General features: G+C 43.6%; 1 protein-coding gene across 1 annotated transcript in view; it reads right to left on the bottom strand.

The window, feature by feature from the left end:
* Nucleotides 1-19,118, bottom strand: part of DNAH6 (dynein axonemal heavy chain 6) — a gene marked incomplete at its 5' end in the record, with an annotated part of 204,336 nt that overhangs the window by 36,138 nt on the left and 149,080 nt on the right. The window contains 8 exons of the mRNA XM_084900943.1: nucleotides 1,517-1,652; nucleotides 5,396-5,629; nucleotides 6,831-7,010; nucleotides 9,178-9,358; nucleotides 12,278-12,345; nucleotides 14,552-14,716; nucleotides 17,867-17,992; nucleotides 18,678-18,881. Coding sequence (XP_084757069.1) covers nucleotides 1,517-1,652; nucleotides 5,396-5,629; nucleotides 6,831-7,010; nucleotides 9,178-9,358; nucleotides 12,278-12,345; nucleotides 14,552-14,716; nucleotides 17,867-17,992; nucleotides 18,678-18,881 — 1,294 coding nt within the window. The remainder of the gene's footprint in view (nucleotides 1-1,516; nucleotides 1,653-5,395; nucleotides 5,630-6,830; nucleotides 7,011-9,177; nucleotides 9,359-12,277; nucleotides 12,346-14,551; nucleotides 14,717-17,866; nucleotides 17,993-18,677; nucleotides 18,882-19,118) is intronic.

The following is a 19,118-nucleotide window of genomic DNA, read 5'->3' as shown; positions in this document are numbered from 1 at the left end:
AGGATGAAGGGATAAATGCAGGAGAAAGAGGGACATCTGTAATACTCTAAACAATAAAGATACATTTTAAAAAATCAGCAAAATCCCACTAAAGATACACTAAAAACATGAGAATGACACAAGAGTTGAAAATGAATAGTGTAGAATATAATATGCCAACCAAGAGAAACCTGCTGTAATAATGTTATCATTAAAAAATATATTTTAAGGAAAATATAACTATTTAAAATAAAGAGAAATATTATTTAATAAAAAGAATCAATTTATTAAGAAGACGATAATCCTAAATCTATTTATATTAACAGCACAATTTCACAAAATATGGGAAAAATCCCAGAATTACAAAAAGAAATTGTTAGTCATAAAGTTAGACTTAAATTTACCTGTCTTAGAAACTGACAGATCAAATGTAAAAAATATTACTAAAATAAACACATTAAGTTTTGATAGACCTTGAGGACATTATGCTATGCGAAATGTCAGCCAGAGATAGACAAATACCACTTGATCTCACTTCTATATGGAATCTAAAAAAACCAAACCCAAACCGACAACCTACCCGCTGCCAAGCTCATAGATGTGAGAACAGATTGGTAGTAGCTAGAGGAGGGGGCGGATGAGTGGGCAAAATGGGTGAAAGGAGCCAAAAGGTACAAACTTCCGGATATAAAATACGTAAGTTCTTGGGGCCTAATGTACAGCATGGTGACTATAGTTAATAATACTGTATTGTAAATTTGCAAGTTGCTAAGAGAATAAATCTTAAAAAGTTCTCATCACACACACAAAAATCTGTAATTATGCATGGTGGTGGATGTTAACTAAACTTATTGAGTCTTGCATCCAAGAAATGTCACATATGAAATATAAACTGAAGTCTAAATAAATTATAAAGAATCAATTTTATGCAGACTAGAATGTAATTTTTACAATAGAATTAAATTATTAATAAAAAGATAGTCCCAAAATATCCTAAATGTTTTTAAATTAAAGAGTGTAATTTTAGAATTAAAAGGGGTACATACTAAAAGTTGTGGAGAAAAATTAATATAGTCTGTTATAATCAGAGCAGTCGTTACCTCTGGGGAAAGGGTAAGGATTCTGGGAAGGAGTATGAGGGGATTTTGGGAGGTTGGGACTTGTCCAGTTCTTGATTTTTGTTTACTGGCACATTAAGTGTAGTCAGTTTTTGATAAACAAATTGTACAATCTTGATTTTGTACACTTTCCATATGCATGTGATACTTCAAAGATGCAGCTAAAGCAACACTTAGAGGCAAATGTATATACTCTTAAAATGGATATAATAGTAAATATGAAATATTGAAAATTCATGGGCTAAGCATTCAACTCAACAAATTGGGAAAACAAGTAGTTAATAATTTCTCAACAATAAAGAAATTTCCTAGAGGAAAAATACTGATATTTTGCAGAAAAGGTTAAAGGAGACAATAAAGTTAGGATTGGTGAGCCTGTTCACAAACGCTGAGAGCAGATAATTTTCCATATTACATACCCAATTGTATGCAAACAGGATGTAACAACATAAATCGTGTAAGTCCTTTAAAAACTGGAAATGATTCTTCTAAGTCATAGCATGCGTACCACACATGAGTAAGCAGCCAGGGAACTTCAGGCTTAGGTGGGCGTTCCTATTATAAGACAGAAAGAGAATGAGTAATAATTCACAAAGACAGCCACAAAATATTGCTTTCACCTTGTCTAAATGAAAAATCAAGCTCTAACAGCTAAGAGAAGTAATAAGCTATGGTGAAATAGAAATGGTATGGGATCTATTCTGCTTGTAGACCTTTGCACAGAAGTGCAGCTGATGGAAGCTTTAAGGTTGACATTGCCGAAAGCATCCGATCTGGTGAAGCATTAACATTAAATCTGTTAACACTACTTCCAGCCTGTTCTCCAAAACACATTAGTCTCTCCCAACTCCCAAGTATTCTTATGGTTAATGATTTCCCCCCCGCCCCTGACGATCTAGTCTCCAAATCAGATTTCCAGATGCTCTCACCTCTAGGATGTGGGAAAAGGTGAATAGAAGACCAATATCGATAGCAAGACAAGTGGCAATCTTATTCTAGCTTAGTTGAGTGTATGTCTAAGCACTTCATATATACCTAGACATTTCCGGGGAAAGCACTATGCCATTTGGCGGTAGTCCATGAAGCACTTTCATGTGAGCAAACAGTTTAAAAAAGACAGAAACAGCTGTGATTGTGGACTGAAACTAGTTTGAAAATTTCATGAATATTTGCCTGAAGTTCTATACTACACTTTAAAAACAGCTTTATTGAGACACAACTCACATACCATTGCCCTTCACCCATCTAGAGCATACAATCTAATGTATTTTAGTAAATTCACAGATACGTGCAACCATCACCACAGTCAATTTTAGAACATTTTGCTTCTTCAACACTCCCATGTAGCTTTTAGCTATGACCTTTCTATCTGCCCACACCTCACAGTCCCAAACGACTACTACACTGCTCTCTGTCTCTGTAGATTTGTCTATCCTGGACACTTCATATAAATTAAATTTTATAATATCTGGTATTTTGTGACTGACTTCTTTCACTGAGCTTAATGTTTTCAAGGTTTATTCATGCTTCCATTAAATAATATTCCATTGTCTGGGCATAGCAGATTTCACTTATCCTCTCATCGGCTGATGGGCATTTGGGCTGTTTCTACCTTGTGGCTATTATGAATAATGCTGCTATGACTGTTCATGCCCAGTTTTCCTATGGACATATATTTTCTCATTGGTGTATACCTAGAAGTGGAATTGCTGCATCTTATGGAACTTCAATGTTTAATTATTTGAGGTTGTTTTCCAAAGAAGCTGCACCTTTTTTGCTCATACCAACAGTTTATGAGGGATCTAATTTCTCCACATCCTCACAAACACTTGTTATTACCTGTCTTTTTAAAAATTTTTTATTAAAGCCATTCTACTGGGTGTGAAGTGGTATCTCACAAATGCGGTTTTGATTTGTATTTCTCTGATGAATAATAATGTCAAGCATCTTTTCATGTGCTTACTATATCTTCCTTGGAGAACTATCTCCTCAGGTCCTTTCTTTATTTTTAAATGAGGTCATCTGTCTTTTTTATTATGGAGTTATAAGAGTTCTTTATATATTTTAAATACAAATCCTTTATCAAATATTATTTGCAAATATTTTCTCCCATTCTGTGGGTGTGTTTTCATTTTCTTGAGAGTGTCCTTTTAAGCAAAAATATATTTATTTTTATTTTATATTTTTTGTTAATCCTCACCCAATTGTTTCCATTGCTTCTGAGAGAGAGAGAGAGAGAGAGAGAGAGAGAGAGAGAGAGAGAAAGAGAAAGACATCGATGTGAGAGACACATCAATTGTTTGCCTCCCACATGCACCCCTACCAGGGTTGGGGATTAAACCTGCAACCCAGGTCTATGTGTCCTTGACCAGGAATCAAACCTGTGATCCTTCGGTGCTTTGGCCGATGCTCCAACCACTGAGAAACACCAGCCAGGGCAAAAACATGTCTCTTTTTGAGGAAGTCCAATTTATTTTTTTCCTTTGTTGCTCATGCTTTTGACATAACATCTAAGGATCCACTGTGAAATATGTGGTCCTGAGGCTGGTGTTCTCAGTGGTTAGAGCATCAGCCTGTGCACCAAGGGTCACAGGTTCAATTTCCAGTCAAGGGCACATACCTGGGTTGCAGGTTTGATCCCTAGCCTCATTCGAGGTGCATGGGGGAGTCATTTATATTTCCTGGCGATGGAGGAAAAAATAGGTAAATTTAAAGAAACCCACAACATTTGAGAAGTTTCTGAAGATGATTTCTTGATAACTTTAAGTTTTGACTTTGATGGTACTTAAAATATTTTAAATTTCTTTTTGAAATACGTTGCTCATGAGAAGTAACAGGGGTACTGGAATGGACATGGGTTTTGGGAATTTAGACACAAGTTTAAATCAGACTCATTCATTCATCAGTTATATGGCTTTGGAAAGTTCTTAAGAAGAAATTTCCAAGCCTTGGGAAGATTATAAACAAGGCAAAGAGGAGTGCTGTGAGGGCAGAGGGCCTGTCTGAGTGATCAGCTAACAGGAAGCAGTAGGGTACACGTAGTAGGGTAACAGGGCAAGCTCTACAGACTGTGAGCCTCCAAATCCTGGTTCCAAACCCCTATTAAGAATAGGTATGTGATCTTGACAAGTTATTTAACTTCTCTATGCCTATCTTACCGGCAGACCAGAGGCAAAGTTAAGAACTCACATAAGAGGAACATTGAGGGTGATAAGTGAGTTGATCTACTTCTATAGCTAGCCCTTGGCAAGAATTAACTGTGATTGTGAAGTTAAGGTAACATTGATAGGACATCTATCCATGCAAGATGGGTGGGGGCTGGGGAAGCAGGATCACCTGGTGGAAAGGTCTTGCCTGGGCTTGTCCTAGGAGCATAGGGCACTGGGAGTCAAATAAAAGCACCCATCTTCCCAGGGATATACTCAGGCTCCATGCTGGCAAACACGGGCTGCTATCATGCCTGCAGAGCCCAAGGGCAGGGCTCAGGAGTGGCAGAACAGAGCCAAGAGTTTAGAAGGGGGCTGGGTGGAATTGCAGGCAGGAGTTGGGGAGGGGATGGCTTAATTCAGGGGCCACCAGGTGTGTAGTATGTGGATGAGTCAGTCTGGCTTAAGTGGCTGGAGCAAGTTAGATAAAAGGATGAACACGAAGGAGGAAACGGTAGCAGAACTCGTATTACAGAAGGTAACGACCACGTTCTATTACTTCCATACTTTATTATAAACGGTGCATCCAGGAGGAAATAAAGGTCATGATTTCATCAATAGTATCATCAAATCTATGAATTACAGCTTTTATTAAATTTGAACTCTTCATATTTGTAAAATGGTCCACTTAAAAAAATATATTTTTATTGATTTCAGAGAGGAAGGGAGAGAGCGAGAGAGATATAAATATCAATGATGAGCGAATCATTGATAGGCTGCCTTCTGCAGGCCCCACAGTAGGGATCAAGCCTGCAACCCAGGCACATGCCTCGACTGGGAATTAAACCGTAACCTCCTGGCTCATAGGTTGGCACTCAACCACTGAGCCATGCCGGCTAGGCTACGACAGTTAAAAACATTCACATCTTCTAGCTCCCTGGTTACTCCCAGCATCCCTTTTGTATAGGTGGGGCCATTGCTGCTTAAGGAGGATAACTGTCACATCACCCAGAGACAGAGCTAAGCTAGAACCTGGGCCTGCCGACCCCCAGGGGCCCCACCCTGGGCCACATGGCCAAATGGATACCCTTGGGAAGTGCTTGTGGGTTCTAGATAGAGTAACGTTTACAACCTGAACTCAAAAACAGGTACCTTTTCAAGTCCCGAAGAACCTCGGAGAAAGAAATTCCATTCGGCATCAGTTAAGCTTCCTTGCTGACGCATGATCTCAATACAGAGCATGAAGCTGTAGATGAGCTTATGCTGTTCAAAGAGTCCTCTCGAAATATTGGCATATGCAGTCAGGAGGGTTTGCTCCAGGAGTGTCTCCATGCGCTGCTGTAGATCATCTGTCTTCTCAGAAGTTTCAATTGTTGTATTGAACAACTGTGGGAGAGAGGGCTCGGTCAACATCCCTGATGTCATTCCTTTTCTGTGGAGGAGAATCACACCTCTGCTCCTTGCCTCCCTTCCCTCATATTCAGTGAACAAAGAGCAGCACAGGGCATGGGTACTGTGCTATGGAAAAGTCCAGAATTCATCCCACATTGGCACGTGATACTTATTTTCTGCATACCCCCTTCTCTCCCCATTCTTCAGAAACGGACCAATGCCAAACTCTGGACAACATCTCAAAGGCATTATCTCAGTGAGAGACAGAAAACACAGAGAAATGCAGCGGATTCAGCAGAACCAGGGTTCCCATGACCTCAAGTCAGATTTGATAACACCCTTGGGGGTGAGCGATGCCAAGGCCAGGTGAGGTCACGTGCCCCTCTTGGCCCTGCCCCAAGACAATTCTCAGGGTGTGGGAAGAGTGTGCTAGCATTTTCTTGGACATTTAAGAGGACCCAGTTTTAAAGGAGACTTTCTTCCTACCTATTTCCTACCTGGAGGTGCTCCACATTACAAGGACACGGGAGGGCAGCAGAGATGGCGGCATGGAGAGCTTGAGCAGAGCCTGAACCTGCCCGTGGCCTGGGCTGGAAGTCACGGGGGAGGGGACATTGCAGCAGAGACTGGGAGAGTTTCATCAGGGACTGGAAGTGTGTGTGGGTTCAGTCTCCAAAGATCCACAGAACAAGGGACAACGGTGCAAAGTGACCGGCTTTGGCCTGGGGTGGCAGGCTTCTCTTGCCTGCTGGAGTCTGACTGTAGCCTCACCCATCCCCATTTTCCCCTAGGGTGCCAGGGCCCTCCAAATGCTTCGTCAGTGTTTCATGGCGAGAGAGAGAAAGAGAGAGAAAGAGAGAGAAAGAGAGAGAGAGATAGAGATAGATAGAGAGAGAGAGAGAGAGAGAGAGAGAGAGAGAGAGAGAGAGAGAAGAAAGGCAGGCAAAATGGAGAACAAGCAAGCTACTGAATCGAGGAAGCCAAGAGAAAGCTTTATTTTCTCCCTCCTCTGACTATTCTGAGTGCACTGGGGTCTCTAGTCTTTAGGAGACATGGCAGGTGGCCTCTGACCCCAAACTCCTGGAGGACTTTACCCCATAACTGGATTCCTGAGTGTCTGAGGCAAGAAGAAACTCAACAGGGTTTCAAGAAAACCCTAGGAGATCACTTTCACTAGCAGCAGCGCCACACTCACCTGTTTGAAATATTTTAGGGAATACTGATACATAGGGTCTATTTCTGAGAGGCTGGCGATCACGAAGTACATGACGGAGCCTTGAGTGGCGACCGGCCGATACTTCTCTCGAGCAACGTTTATCATCACTTCAGTGGACTCTGCTTCCTTCAGCCTGGTTTTAATGGCCCCAGAAGTGATCTGAATGAACACAGGAAAACACGTTCTTAAGGGTCTTTTTTTTTTTTTTTTTAAGGTGTGATTTGGGGAATATACTCAGTTACGTGTAGGAACGAAATAAGGGTAAAATGCATTAGTGATTATAACAAAGGGGTCCCAGATAGAATGACTGAGTCTGAGGACTCAGCAGCCTCCTACTGACTGAGCCGATCCCCTTTCCTCCCAGAGCTAGGAATGGGCCAATGGGAACAGGCCCTGAGAAAACTGAAGCAGTCCCTCGCCGAGACAAATCAGAATCACTCCTGAAACAGGAGCACTAGCACAGTCCTCCCAACTGCTCCTGAAATGACCCAGGTTCACATCATGAAAGGCAAAGGGACACCCATATCTTTTGGCCCAAAAGAGGCGAGCAGGGATGGCCTGGGAGGAAGTGGGACTGGAACCACATCCCACCCAGAACAATCAGGAAGACTAATATTTCCCCAAATATCTTTCCCTAGCGTTCCCAGGTACAGGCATCAGGGAATCTGGGGGTGGAAGCTGCTGCTTCTGAAGGGTTATAAGCCCATGTAAGTTGGAGCCGTTTGCAATGTCTTAGCTGTTCTCTTAGCTTTCTGTGTTTTGTGTCGTGGCCCTGGGGAACTTTGCAGCACATGGGCTTTCCAGGAGTCCCTTCTCTGTCTCCCTCAGTCTCTGTGTTGCTGGCTGGCCCCATTCTCCTCCCCGCCCCTCCACTTTTTCCCCCAGCTGTGGATGTCCCTGGATGGGGAGACCCTTTGTCCTAGAAAGTCAAAGAGCAATCCCTCTGCTGCTCAGTATTTGCTATACTAAAGGGAGAATTACGGGGACCTCAGGCTTCTGCCTAGACCTTCACTACCGGACAGAAATATAATGTGAACCACATATGTAATCCTAGCTTTTCTAAGTTTATTATGCAAGTAAAATTATCTTTAACATGACATTTTATTTAACCCTCTACAATCCAATATATGCTGGCTATGAAGACATAATTCATATAAAATTATTGATTTAAAAAATATATCATATTGATTTTTTACAGAGAGGAAGAAAGAGGGATAGAGAGCTAGAAACATCGATGAGAGAGAAACATAGACCAACTGCCTCCTGCACACCCTCCACTGGGGATGTGCCCACAACCAATGTACATGCCCTTGACTGGAATCGAACCCAGGACCCCTCAGTCTGCAGACCGATGCTCTATCCACTGAGCCAAACTGCTTTCATCTCTTTTGTTTGGATTACTTGGGTTTTACTATCTTTTCACATACAACCCCCCTCCCCCCACCACACACACACACACACACACACACACAAGAGATTGATGAAAAAACAAGCAAAGAGAAGTAAACAATGAAAGACCCACAATTTTGTGTTTATTATTGTTTCAATATTGAGATAGATCCCAAGAAACTGTAGGATATAAAGCACAAACCATTTCCCCATCAAAGTATTTTTTAGTAAATTATTTTATGCTTCTCACAAATGGCTAAAATAATGTTATAGTTTATAATCCCAGTATACTTTTAAAATTATGATTTGAATCTGAGAAATAATTCAGTGCAAGATATACATGTAATGTAAAATTTCCTCTTACTATTAATACATTTTTACTGAGCACCATATATACATTCAAGGCACTATGTTTAGCCCTTGGAGAAAGAATATCAAGATGAACTATTCATGTTCTTATTACACAGACATGAACCACAAAGCAAAAGAGATCAGACATGTTATAGATACCCATGACATAAGGTAAACAGGGACAAGTACTATAATAGAGGCTTGGATAAGATGCTGTAGGCATTCCAGGGAGGAAGAGATGAATTCCATTTGGGAGTACCAGGATACTGGGGTACATTAATATGAATATATAATTTGTTCCAGTTTTTTACAATATATGTTTTATTTAAAAAAAATGCAGACAATCATTTCTCTGCCTTTTGGCTACGATCAAGTGTAAAAAAAATGCAGACAAGAGGGGCCATTGTCTATAATTTATCTTCTCTTCCTTTGGTTGGTGCCAGACAAGTATACTCATAAGTGAGCCCTGGAAGCCAGGTGTGCATGCCATTCTTGCCGTAAAAGGCTTTGTAGAAACTCTCAAAGGCTGTAGCTATAACTTCTGGAGTCACACACTTTTTGTAAGTACTAAAAAGATCTTACTTGCCTTTGAATCCTGGAGTGTCTCAATAAGCTCCTCATTGTCCAGAATATTACCTTCAGACGTAAAGAGCATTTTCAAGATTTTATCTTCAATCGCTTTTAGCTGGTTTTTATCAGTGTTGATCCTCACAATGAGCTTGATTCTTTGTTCTTCCAACTCGGGTTTCTCAAGTCGCACCACGTCACTAGAACCAAAGTTTGAATACTATGTTAAGGCTTTGTCAGTGTCCTAAAGTTGCTTTTCTCTTTCTCTCTCTCTCTCTCTCCTCTCTCTCCTCTCTCTCCTCTCTCTCCTCCCTTCCTCTCTCTCTCTCTTTCTCTCTCTCTCTCTCTCTCTCTCTCTCTCTCTCTCTCTCTCTCTCTCTCTCCAAAAATATATATCTACACTAGTAAAAGAGAAACATGCAAATTAACCACCAGCCAATCAAGAGCAAGTATGCAAATTACCCCAACCAAGATGGTGGTTGGCCACGGAGATGGAGCAAGCAGGAGGCTTGGGTTGTCCCCAGTGATGGAGGAAGTCAAGCTTCATGGCTGGCCCTAGCCTCTGCTCAAGGCTACAAAATATTTATCTTATGGAAGATAAGTAAATCCTAGATACTTGCTTCCAGCTGGCCCTGGCCTCTGCTAGAGGAGGTGCTGAAAAAAAAAAAAAAAAAAGAAAAGAAAAGAGAATTAAAGGAGGGGCTGGGATGTTGGATCACCAGGGGGTGATCAGGCCAGGATGGGATGGCAGGGGCCATTGAGGGTAAGCAGACCAGTAAGGGGGCCAGTTTAGGATGAGTAGGAAGTCAGTGGGTGTCAGTTGGAGTGATCAGGACAGCGGGGAGGGCAGTTCAAAGTGAGCAGGCCAACAGGGGGGCATTTCAGGGTGAGCAGGCTGGCAGGCAGAGTGGTTAGGGGAAATCAGGCAGGCAGGAAGGTGAGCACTGGAGCCAGCAGTCTTGGATTGTGAGAGGGATGTCCTACTGCCAGTTTAGGCCTGATTCTTGTAAACTGGCAGTAGGACATTCTTCCAGGGGTCCCAGATTGGAGAGGGTGCATGCCAGGCTGAAGTACACCCCTCCCACCCCCCATGCATGAATTTTGTGCACTGGGCCACTAGTATATATATAATTTGCTACTGACTAATGCTACTAGCCAAATCCTAATGCACAAGGCCCCTCTTTTGTTGGGTTTACATAGTGCCTATTCAGTGAATTAAATGTTAGTTCTGTTTCTTTATATTGTATTTCAAAGCCTACACTACCACAGTTTTTGCTCATCTTCTCTTAGAAAAATTTGCTCAATCCTGATCTCTCTAATCATTCAATTTCTGTCTGATGTTTGTTTGTGCCAGGTGAAAATGGTTGGTGGAACATCCTTTTATCCCATCACCTCCGAGATGATTCTTGATTGCATCTAATAACGGGACCTTACTGCTAGCCTCCCACTCCACCCCTCCCCTTTGCCCCCTCCTGTCCAAATGGGAACTTTCCTCTCCCTTTACTTGTCCTCTCATGATTTTCTCCCAGCACCGTTTGCAGGAGCTGTTATTAAGCATCACTCTGTGCGAGGCACCCTGCTAAGAGTTTTATGTGGATTCTCTCTTTTAACTCTTTGAATGCTCCTGTGAGGTGGGCACAATGGTTATCACCCTAGTTTGCAGATGAGTGTACAGTCCCTACAGGTCATTTCCTGGGGCCATGAGGCTTTGAGAGGCAGAGAGGGGCTCCTATCTGGGTCAGCTGGCCCCAGGGCACATGCTATTACCTGCTCTGAAGAACTGCCTCACACAACAACTCCTTGTTTGTGCACATGCTGAATTCAGAAATTCAAAAAATTATTACATGAAGACCATAAGAAATCATTACTGCAAGTCCACTTGTTTATAGAAATTTTTAGAAGAATATAAAGTGCAACCTGAAGATTCAACAGGACTGAGCCTCAACATTCCCCTGTTCTTGTCGGCACTTCTGCCTCTAGCCCAGGCAGTCTCACATGCGAGAACTCAGCGACTCAGCTCAGCTCAGCTCCTCATGGGATGAGCTGGTGGGCAAGATGTTCAGCCGAGTCCTTAGAACAAGGCCATGAACTGTGGGGAGATACCCTTTGTCTGGAAAGGTGTGAGCCTAGCAGAATTCAAGCAAGTTAGCAGCTGGCAGAATAGATTCCTAAAATAAATGAGGAAAATGAGACTTAAACTCATTAGTGATACCGGGAGAATATCAGGATAATCTTGATTCAAATATAAAGGATTATATTTATTTTGAATATGGGTCTAAATTATATTTCCCTTTAAAGTTAATCAATATACACACACAGTGTTTAACATCAATGTTGTTATTTTAATAAATATTTAAAATATTTTGCCTTCTAAACTTCTTGGCTAATTCTGATGGTTAATATAAATAATCCATAATTTCACTTTTGGGAAATGGAGGTTTAATCACCGATAAAGTATACCAAGGAAAGGTATTTTTTTTTTTTTAGGTAGACAAATGTAGGTAAAAATAAATGCACTGAGAAAATAACCAGAGTTGAGAGAGAGGAGAAATACATTTGAGAGCAGTAGTGCTTTTTCAGTGGGGAGTAATGAATCTCTAGAAACCATAGGACAACTCACTTCATTTCCTTGCCCAAGATAAGAATCCCAGTGAAGGGGAAGAGCCAGGCTGGACTGCAGGCCTGGCCCAAATCATGGCCGAGAATGAAGGGAATAACCCTGATCTCCAAAAAAGACTGGACAAGATCAGCAGCTGTAAAAAGTGATGCAAGGGTCCCAGCCAGTATGGCTCAATGGTTGAGTGTTGACCTGTGAACCAGAAGGTCATGGTTCGATTCCTGGTCGGGGGCTTGATCCCTGGTGTGGGGTGTGTCGGAGGCAGCCGATCAATGATTCTCTCTCATCACTGATGTTTCCATCTCTCTCTCTCCCTCTCCCTTCCTCTTTCAAATCAATTAAAAAAAAAAAAGTGATGAAAGAGGGAAAGAACTTAGCCATTTACTGTTATCTTTGTGGTTGAGGGTTTATGAGTGATGTTTTCTTTTAATACATTAAAATTTTTCTTTGTCAAAATTTCTAAAGAAAATATTAGGACCTCCCCACCCCCTTTTTTAATTACCTTAACAACTGGTCCTCCAGACCTGACTTGGTCACAGTGAAATTGATGATGGTAACTTTAATGCATACCTAGAAAAGGAGCATAGAGTCCATTCAAATGCTCAAGTTCATACTGAGCAAATGAGAAGTGCACTCTTTACTAGAACATGGCTTGCTATTACCCAGCTGAACATGCTCATCCACACGCACATACACCAAACATTCTGTCTTATAAAATCTTACTATGATTCTCCCTGCCAGTAGGAGTGACAGTCTAGTTCCTCAAATGCCACAGCTGTAGGTGAACCAGCAAAGGGTTAAAAAGAAGCAGGGTTATAGAACCAATTGCTCGGGATCAGATTCCAGGTGCACCCTTTAGTACATGTATGATGCTGGATAAGCCATTCACTCATGCTGAGCTTTCAGTTCCAATATTTGAAAATTGGGATGATAACTTTTGAGGTATATGTGGGGACCAATTGAGGTAGTAAAATCCCTTAGTTACAGTAACTTGAGCATAGTTTGTCCTAAAGAGAAGATATTATTGATAATAAATCAAGCTTTACATATTTGTCTCATCATAACATTTTAATGAAAAATTGCTATAATATTCTGACATTATTTAAATAAGCCAACAGGTATTAATTTATTTAAATAATGTCATCAGAATATTATAGCAATAAATGTAAGAATAGGTGTTTACATGTAATGTATTTTATATGTTATTCTTATTTAATATGCATAACAAATCCCTGAGGTAGGCTTTCTCTCTACCTTATAGTGGATTGACCTGAACACCCAAGAAATAGGCTAATTCACCCACAGCCACAGAGCTGGGGTTGGGTAAGGTATGCGATGCTCCTTCTCAAAAGGTAAATAAGTGAGAAATCCAAGGTTGTAAGTTGATCACTTTTCCAAATTCTGAAATGGCTCTTTAGACATGCACTCTGGCAGGAGTTGACACAGAAAACCTTGACCTCAGTTTTTAATGGCATTTCCCTTATCTTATTCAACATGAACACATCTATGAAGTCAGTAACTGAAACGAATATGATGCTATTTAAAAGGGTATATTTAAAGATACTTTAAAAATTGTGTGTGTGTGTGTGTGTGTGTGTGTGTGTGTATGTGTGTGTGTGTGTCCAGGCCAATGTAGCTCAGTGGCTGAGCATTGACCTATGAACCAGGAGGTCATGGTTCGATTCCTGGAAAGGACACATGCCAGGGTTGCGGGCTTAATCCCCAGGGGAAGGAGGAGGCATGCAGAAGGGGGGGAGGAGACATGCGAAATCAATAAAAATACTTAAAAAATTGTGTGTGTGTGTGTGTGTGTGTGTGTGTGTGTGTATGTAGTAATAGTAGTAGTAGTAGTAGCAGCAGCAGTAATAGTAGTAGTATAATAGTAATAGTAAAGTCCCCTTCCAGTCCCAGCTCCATTAGAGAAGCGGAGACCTGCTGGGCTGGAAGGCCCTGCTGAGTGTGCAGCTCTGCCTGGAGCTCTGGCAGCACAGAGAGTTGGGAGGTGGTGGAAGGGGTAGGGTTGGGGCCTGGAGAGCTCCTCAGAGCCCCTTCTGGGTAGGAAGAGAGGAATCCCGGCTGTCTTTTTGCTGTGGCGACTGCTGTGGGCTCTGCAGCACAAGAGTAGAGGTTCTGGATCCTTCTGTGGCGCAGGTACATGTGTATGGAAGAGGGGTTCACACAGCTCCCTCAACTGTTGAAGAGCATGAGGAAGTGGCCACCGCCCCCAGGACTCCAAGTACAGACACTGGGCATTTGAATCATGATTCTCTCATGTTGCCGGTCAGCAGAGTTTTCCTTGTTTGGGGCTGTCTGCCGTGGGTATCTGCACACTTAAATGTGGACAGCGCCCCTTCCACAGACTCTCACCTAAACTCTGAGTCAGGTGTCAGCCACAACAAGAGGGTACAGATGGCCTTGTGCCGAAGGAGGGAGAGGAATGATCAGAGGGGGCGATGCCCTGTGATGTGAAGAGCAGCTGTGGACCAGGAGGGAGACGGTGAGAGGGCTGAAGAGGAGCACAGGTGAGTGAGGTGGGCAGCGTGGGGACTGAGTGGGGAGGATTGGAGTCCCACCTACAAGGCCAGTAGAAGGGTGACTGGACTCAGAATCAGGACTCAGAAGAGAAGCAAGATAGAGGGGGATGGGGGAGGACTTGGAGAGGGGACAGGGATGGGGGAAGACCTGGTCCCTTCAGGTGGGAATCCACCACACGTCAGAGACCTGCCACACCATAGCAATCCATTCAGGCTGAGAATTCCAGACCCACAGCTCATACCTCCGGCAGGTAGTGGGGATTTGGCAATTTGGTTGTCATATAGAACCTAAAGTTTTTGTCGTAGTCAATATCCGAGTCTCCAAGGTGAATGAGCAGTCGTCCACCACTCATGAAGGTTTGTTTCAAAAGAACGGGTTCCAGAGCTGGATCCAAGGTTTCTTTAAGCTTAAAGATTAAAACAAAAATACAGAAAGAGTTAAATGAAACATTAGTTAAAAGGTGACTCTTCACCAAGAGTTGGTGAGGTTTTCTGCTTCAACAATGAACCTGGTGCTCGTCCCTCATCCCAGCCAGCTGCTCACATCCAGCCCTCCGCCCCCCTTTACATGCCCTCGGACACCCCAAGGCCCCCCTACCCTCAACACACACACACACTCCAGTGCTGTGCAGCCTGAACTACGACAAGGACTCCCAGGCTGTCATCAACTGCCACATCAACCTGGAGCTCACAGCTTCCTAGTCTTACTACTTTGACCGCCGTGAGGTGGCTTTGGAGAACTTGGCCAAATCTTTTCTTCACCAATCTCATGAAGAGAGGGAGCATGCTGAGAAACCAACGAAGCTGCAGAACCAACCAGGCGGCCGAATCTTCCTTCAGGATATCAAGAAATCAGACCCGACGACTGGGGGAGGAGGCTGAACGCACTGGAGTGTGCGTTACACTTGGGGGAAAAAGAGTGTGGGTCAGTCACTACTGGACTTGCACAATCTGGCCAGTGACAAAAATGACCGCCATTTGTGTGACTTCATTGAGACTCATGACCTGAATGAGCAGGTGAAATCCATCAAAGAATTGGGTTGCCTCATAACCAACCTGTACAAGCGATGGGTCCCCAGAATCTCTGTGACAAGCACAGCCTGGGAGACAGTGATGAGAGCTAAGCCTCCCCAGAGCCACAGGGGTCACCTCTCTGGTCAGCAGAACGTGCATGTTGGAGTTACCTTTACCTTTTAGGTAACTTGTACCAAATCATCTACTTATGTTCTTTCATTTGTACCATTTCTTCAAGCAAAGTAATTTGGTACCTCAGCCTCCCCCTCCCAACGCATGACATCAACTTCTTCAAATTCCTTAGGCATCAACATTTACTTTGAACAAGCAGTCTTTTAGAGATTGTATGGATATTTCACACTATCCGCTCACCTCCTCTAATGGTCTATTTTCCAGTGATTGCTTTATCAATAGTATAGGGCAGTGATCGGCAAACTCATTTGTCAACAGAGCCAAATATCAACAGTACAACGATTGAAATTTCTTTTGAGAGCCAAATTTTTTAAAACTTAAACTCCTTCTAACGCCCCTTCTTCAAAATAGACCCGCCCAGGCCGTGGTATTTTGTGGAAGAGCCACACTCAAGGGACCAAAGAGCCTCATGTGGCACGTGAGCTGCAGTATGCCGACCATGGGCCTAGGGAAATAAGAGCACGTGAGGGCAACACATTGGTCATCCCCAGGAGGAAGAAGCTGAGAAAGGAGAGTCCCTGCAGGGTCTTCCCCCAAGAAGCCCAGACACAAAGGACCCGTCAGCTCTCACAGCTGTTCCCAGTCATGAGTGGCCAGTCTTCAGCTTGCTGTCCAAATCTGGCCTCTGTGGCCTGTTTCTGTAAAGCTCTGGAGCTAAGAATGGTGTTTATCCTTTTAAACGGTGGTAAAAACAAACAAACAAACAAACAAACCTTCCAAACCAAACCAAAGAAGAATATTTGTTCGGAGAATGTTTGTACAGACTGCATGTGGCCTGAAAAAACTAAAATATCTGGCTCTTCACAGAAAAAAAATTTGTGGACTCTCATATAAGACAGTGAACCCCCTCCCCCAAGCAAATCTGGTTAGTGGTAAGAACTTGAACGTGCAGACGTTGCCAACAGACCCCATGACAAACATTGTCAGCGTCCAGGTGATGGAGGCCCATGGCCCAGGGGCTGTCAACACTGGATTGTCCTCAGTAGTTAACAAGCTTAGTTCACACTGTGGCATGGTACCCAAGCATGGAAGCTCTTAAAACAAAAGTTTTGTGAGATAAAATTTCCCTTACTACTCAGGATACAGTTTTGTATTTTTAAAATCCTGCTCTACGTCATTAAAAACACGCTGGTTGAGATAGACTAACTCAATTTCCCACCATGAATGGGTGGAGACAAAATTTAAAAATACCCCCCTATAAATGCCTAAAATAGCCAAATGAAACCAGGTGTGTAATGCTACTACTGATTCCATCCCATTCTTGGCCGGGGCCCTGAGCACTCAGCTATAGACAACCCCCCCCCCCCCCCTTCCCCTGCTGTCCAGGGCAGCACATCCCAGAAAGGCCTCTGTCCGCTGCCACGAGAGAAGGAGTTCCCTCAGGACTTCCTGTGTTATGAAGTAAACCGGAGTTCAGGAATCCGGGGTGGGTTAACATAGCTGTGCCCCATCAGCTTTGGAGAGACCTCACCCTCTCCTGGAATGTCAGGATTCGAATCAGGACCTGAGACCCATTATAGCACTTCCCTGGGCTGGTCAAGGCCACAAGCCACACATGGCAGCTTCATGTCCTATCTCTCCCCTCCCCTTAATGGCTATGTGAGCACTGGGCTTGCCCCTGCAAAGCCCTTAGCACGAGTTCTCTTCCACCCCTTCTCTCATTGCCTCTCTCTTTTCTCTGTTTACTTTGTCCCCAGCTAGACTGTAAACTATTGAGGCCTGGGAACGCCAATCCTCCCCTCTCAGTCCCCAGGCTGCTGCCCTGTCACACTCCCCTGTACTGTTTGCCATTGATTCTCAAACAATGTGTGTTGAATGAGTGAACCATTTCGAAAACTTCCATTCTTGGAGTGATTCCGAAGAAATGGAGCACTTGGGCTCAACAAATATCCTTTAAAAAACAAAAACACAGAAGCTCGTTCTTATCACATCACTTAATCTACGCCTGACCTTATATCTAAGCAGAAGGTGATGTTTCTACCTCCTGGACTGATTTACTGACTTCAGATCACTAGTGTGTGTGGACAGTCCCTGATGGCACCACTGCTTTGAATTTTTGGGGCAGCTAACTACCAGGAGCCACAACGAGGCCTGGGAATCAGCCATGTCCCAAAGCAGAGCCCATCCCACGTAACACCAGAACCACATCTGCAAACAGGGAATTCTCCTCAGGGAACCGCTTGCTCTCCCTGTGCGAGTGTATCGTTCAAGAAGCAAAGCCATCAGTTTGACTAACTTGCATGTGGACCTGACTGGTGTCTTCAGCGGATTGCGGATGTGGCACGCCTAGGGTGCCGGATATAACCTGGAAGTTGGGGACTAGCAGGAGAAAAGAAGTGTGAAAAGCAAACCTCTTCCAGTAAGACAGGCAAACCGAGTCGGATGGAATTTTCGAGCGTGCGTAAGAAATTGCTATCCGTAAGCTTAATGATCTTTAAGCCATATTTGGCTTCCTTGTTCCTTATCCAGCGGTTGGCCTGTGTGAGAAAGCACAGAGCAGGACATTTGCTGTAGGGCTTAATGGATGGCTAGGAGGTTGAAAGCTTTTAAAAGTCAAGTTAAGAAAAATTTGTTCAATCAAGAAACAGGTTTGAAAGGTAAAAATAATAACATAAAAAGTGCCACCACCACTCCCTCACTAATAAAAACAGGTTTTAAGCCCAATGTTTGGGATTCTTCCTTTTAGTCAAATTTGGAACAAGTGAAGAAAAGATCCACCCGGAAAACACTATACTTATGCTGTTCCAGCCCGTCTCTCTGCCTTCACAAGGGCTCCTTTTCCAAACCCGGTGGAGTCTGACCTGAGCCATGGGGTTAGGAGTCAGGTCGTGGGATTCTGTAAATTCTAGGCAGGCTGGCCCTAAAACTCATCAGACCCTTACTTGGTTTTGACTCCTCAGACTTTTTAGGAACAAGGACTATACCAGAATGAGTTTCTGCTCTCACCAAAAACAGGAGTCAAGGTCAATCCCCTAATCACAGTGAGGTTATGGGCGCCTCCCTTTTCGCATCCACTGGATGAGGGAGTTGGGCTAAAAGACTCTAAACTCCCTCTAGGTCTCCATCCCAGAATCTCACAAGTCGGTTCAAGTCCACGTTAGCCCCGGTAATGGGCAGCACAGTGTTAGGCAGAGCCAACCTGAAGAAGCACCTGTTACACACCTGATCTTGGGGGTCAATCATCAAAGGCCATCGTCTCCCTTGAGTCACCAAAATGCCATTTTCCGTGGATATCATGTCCCGGGGCAGCCCATCCGTGTTCCACTGCCGAACTTCGTAGGGATCGCCCAGAATGCTGATGAGATTGAAGGAAGAATCGATGGGGATCTCCAGAGACTGGCAGTCCTGGGTCCAGCACTCGATCAGCTGCAGGGGCAGGAAAGCTCACTTGTAGAGAACAGGAACCTCGTAAGTGAGGGCACACACGCCACGTTGGATTAAGGGGAAGTCCTGCCAGGCTCGGCAGGCATCCTGGCGAGGAGCATGGGGCACAGGAAGTGGTCAGGAGGTCTGGGCCCTTTGGAATGGACCTCATGTGTAAATGACAAAGAGACACAGTAGTTTCAATAAGGCTACTCATTAGACCCTTACTTCGTTTTGACT

Source organism: Pipistrellus hanaki (assembly GCF_964339955.1).
Source record: "Pipistrellus hanaki genome assembly, chromosome: 12".
In the NCBI taxonomy this organism is placed as follows: Eukaryota; Metazoa; Chordata; class Mammalia; order Chiroptera; family Vespertilionidae; genus Pipistrellus; species Pipistrellus hanaki.
This window is presented reverse-complemented; position numbering and strand designations above follow the sequence as displayed.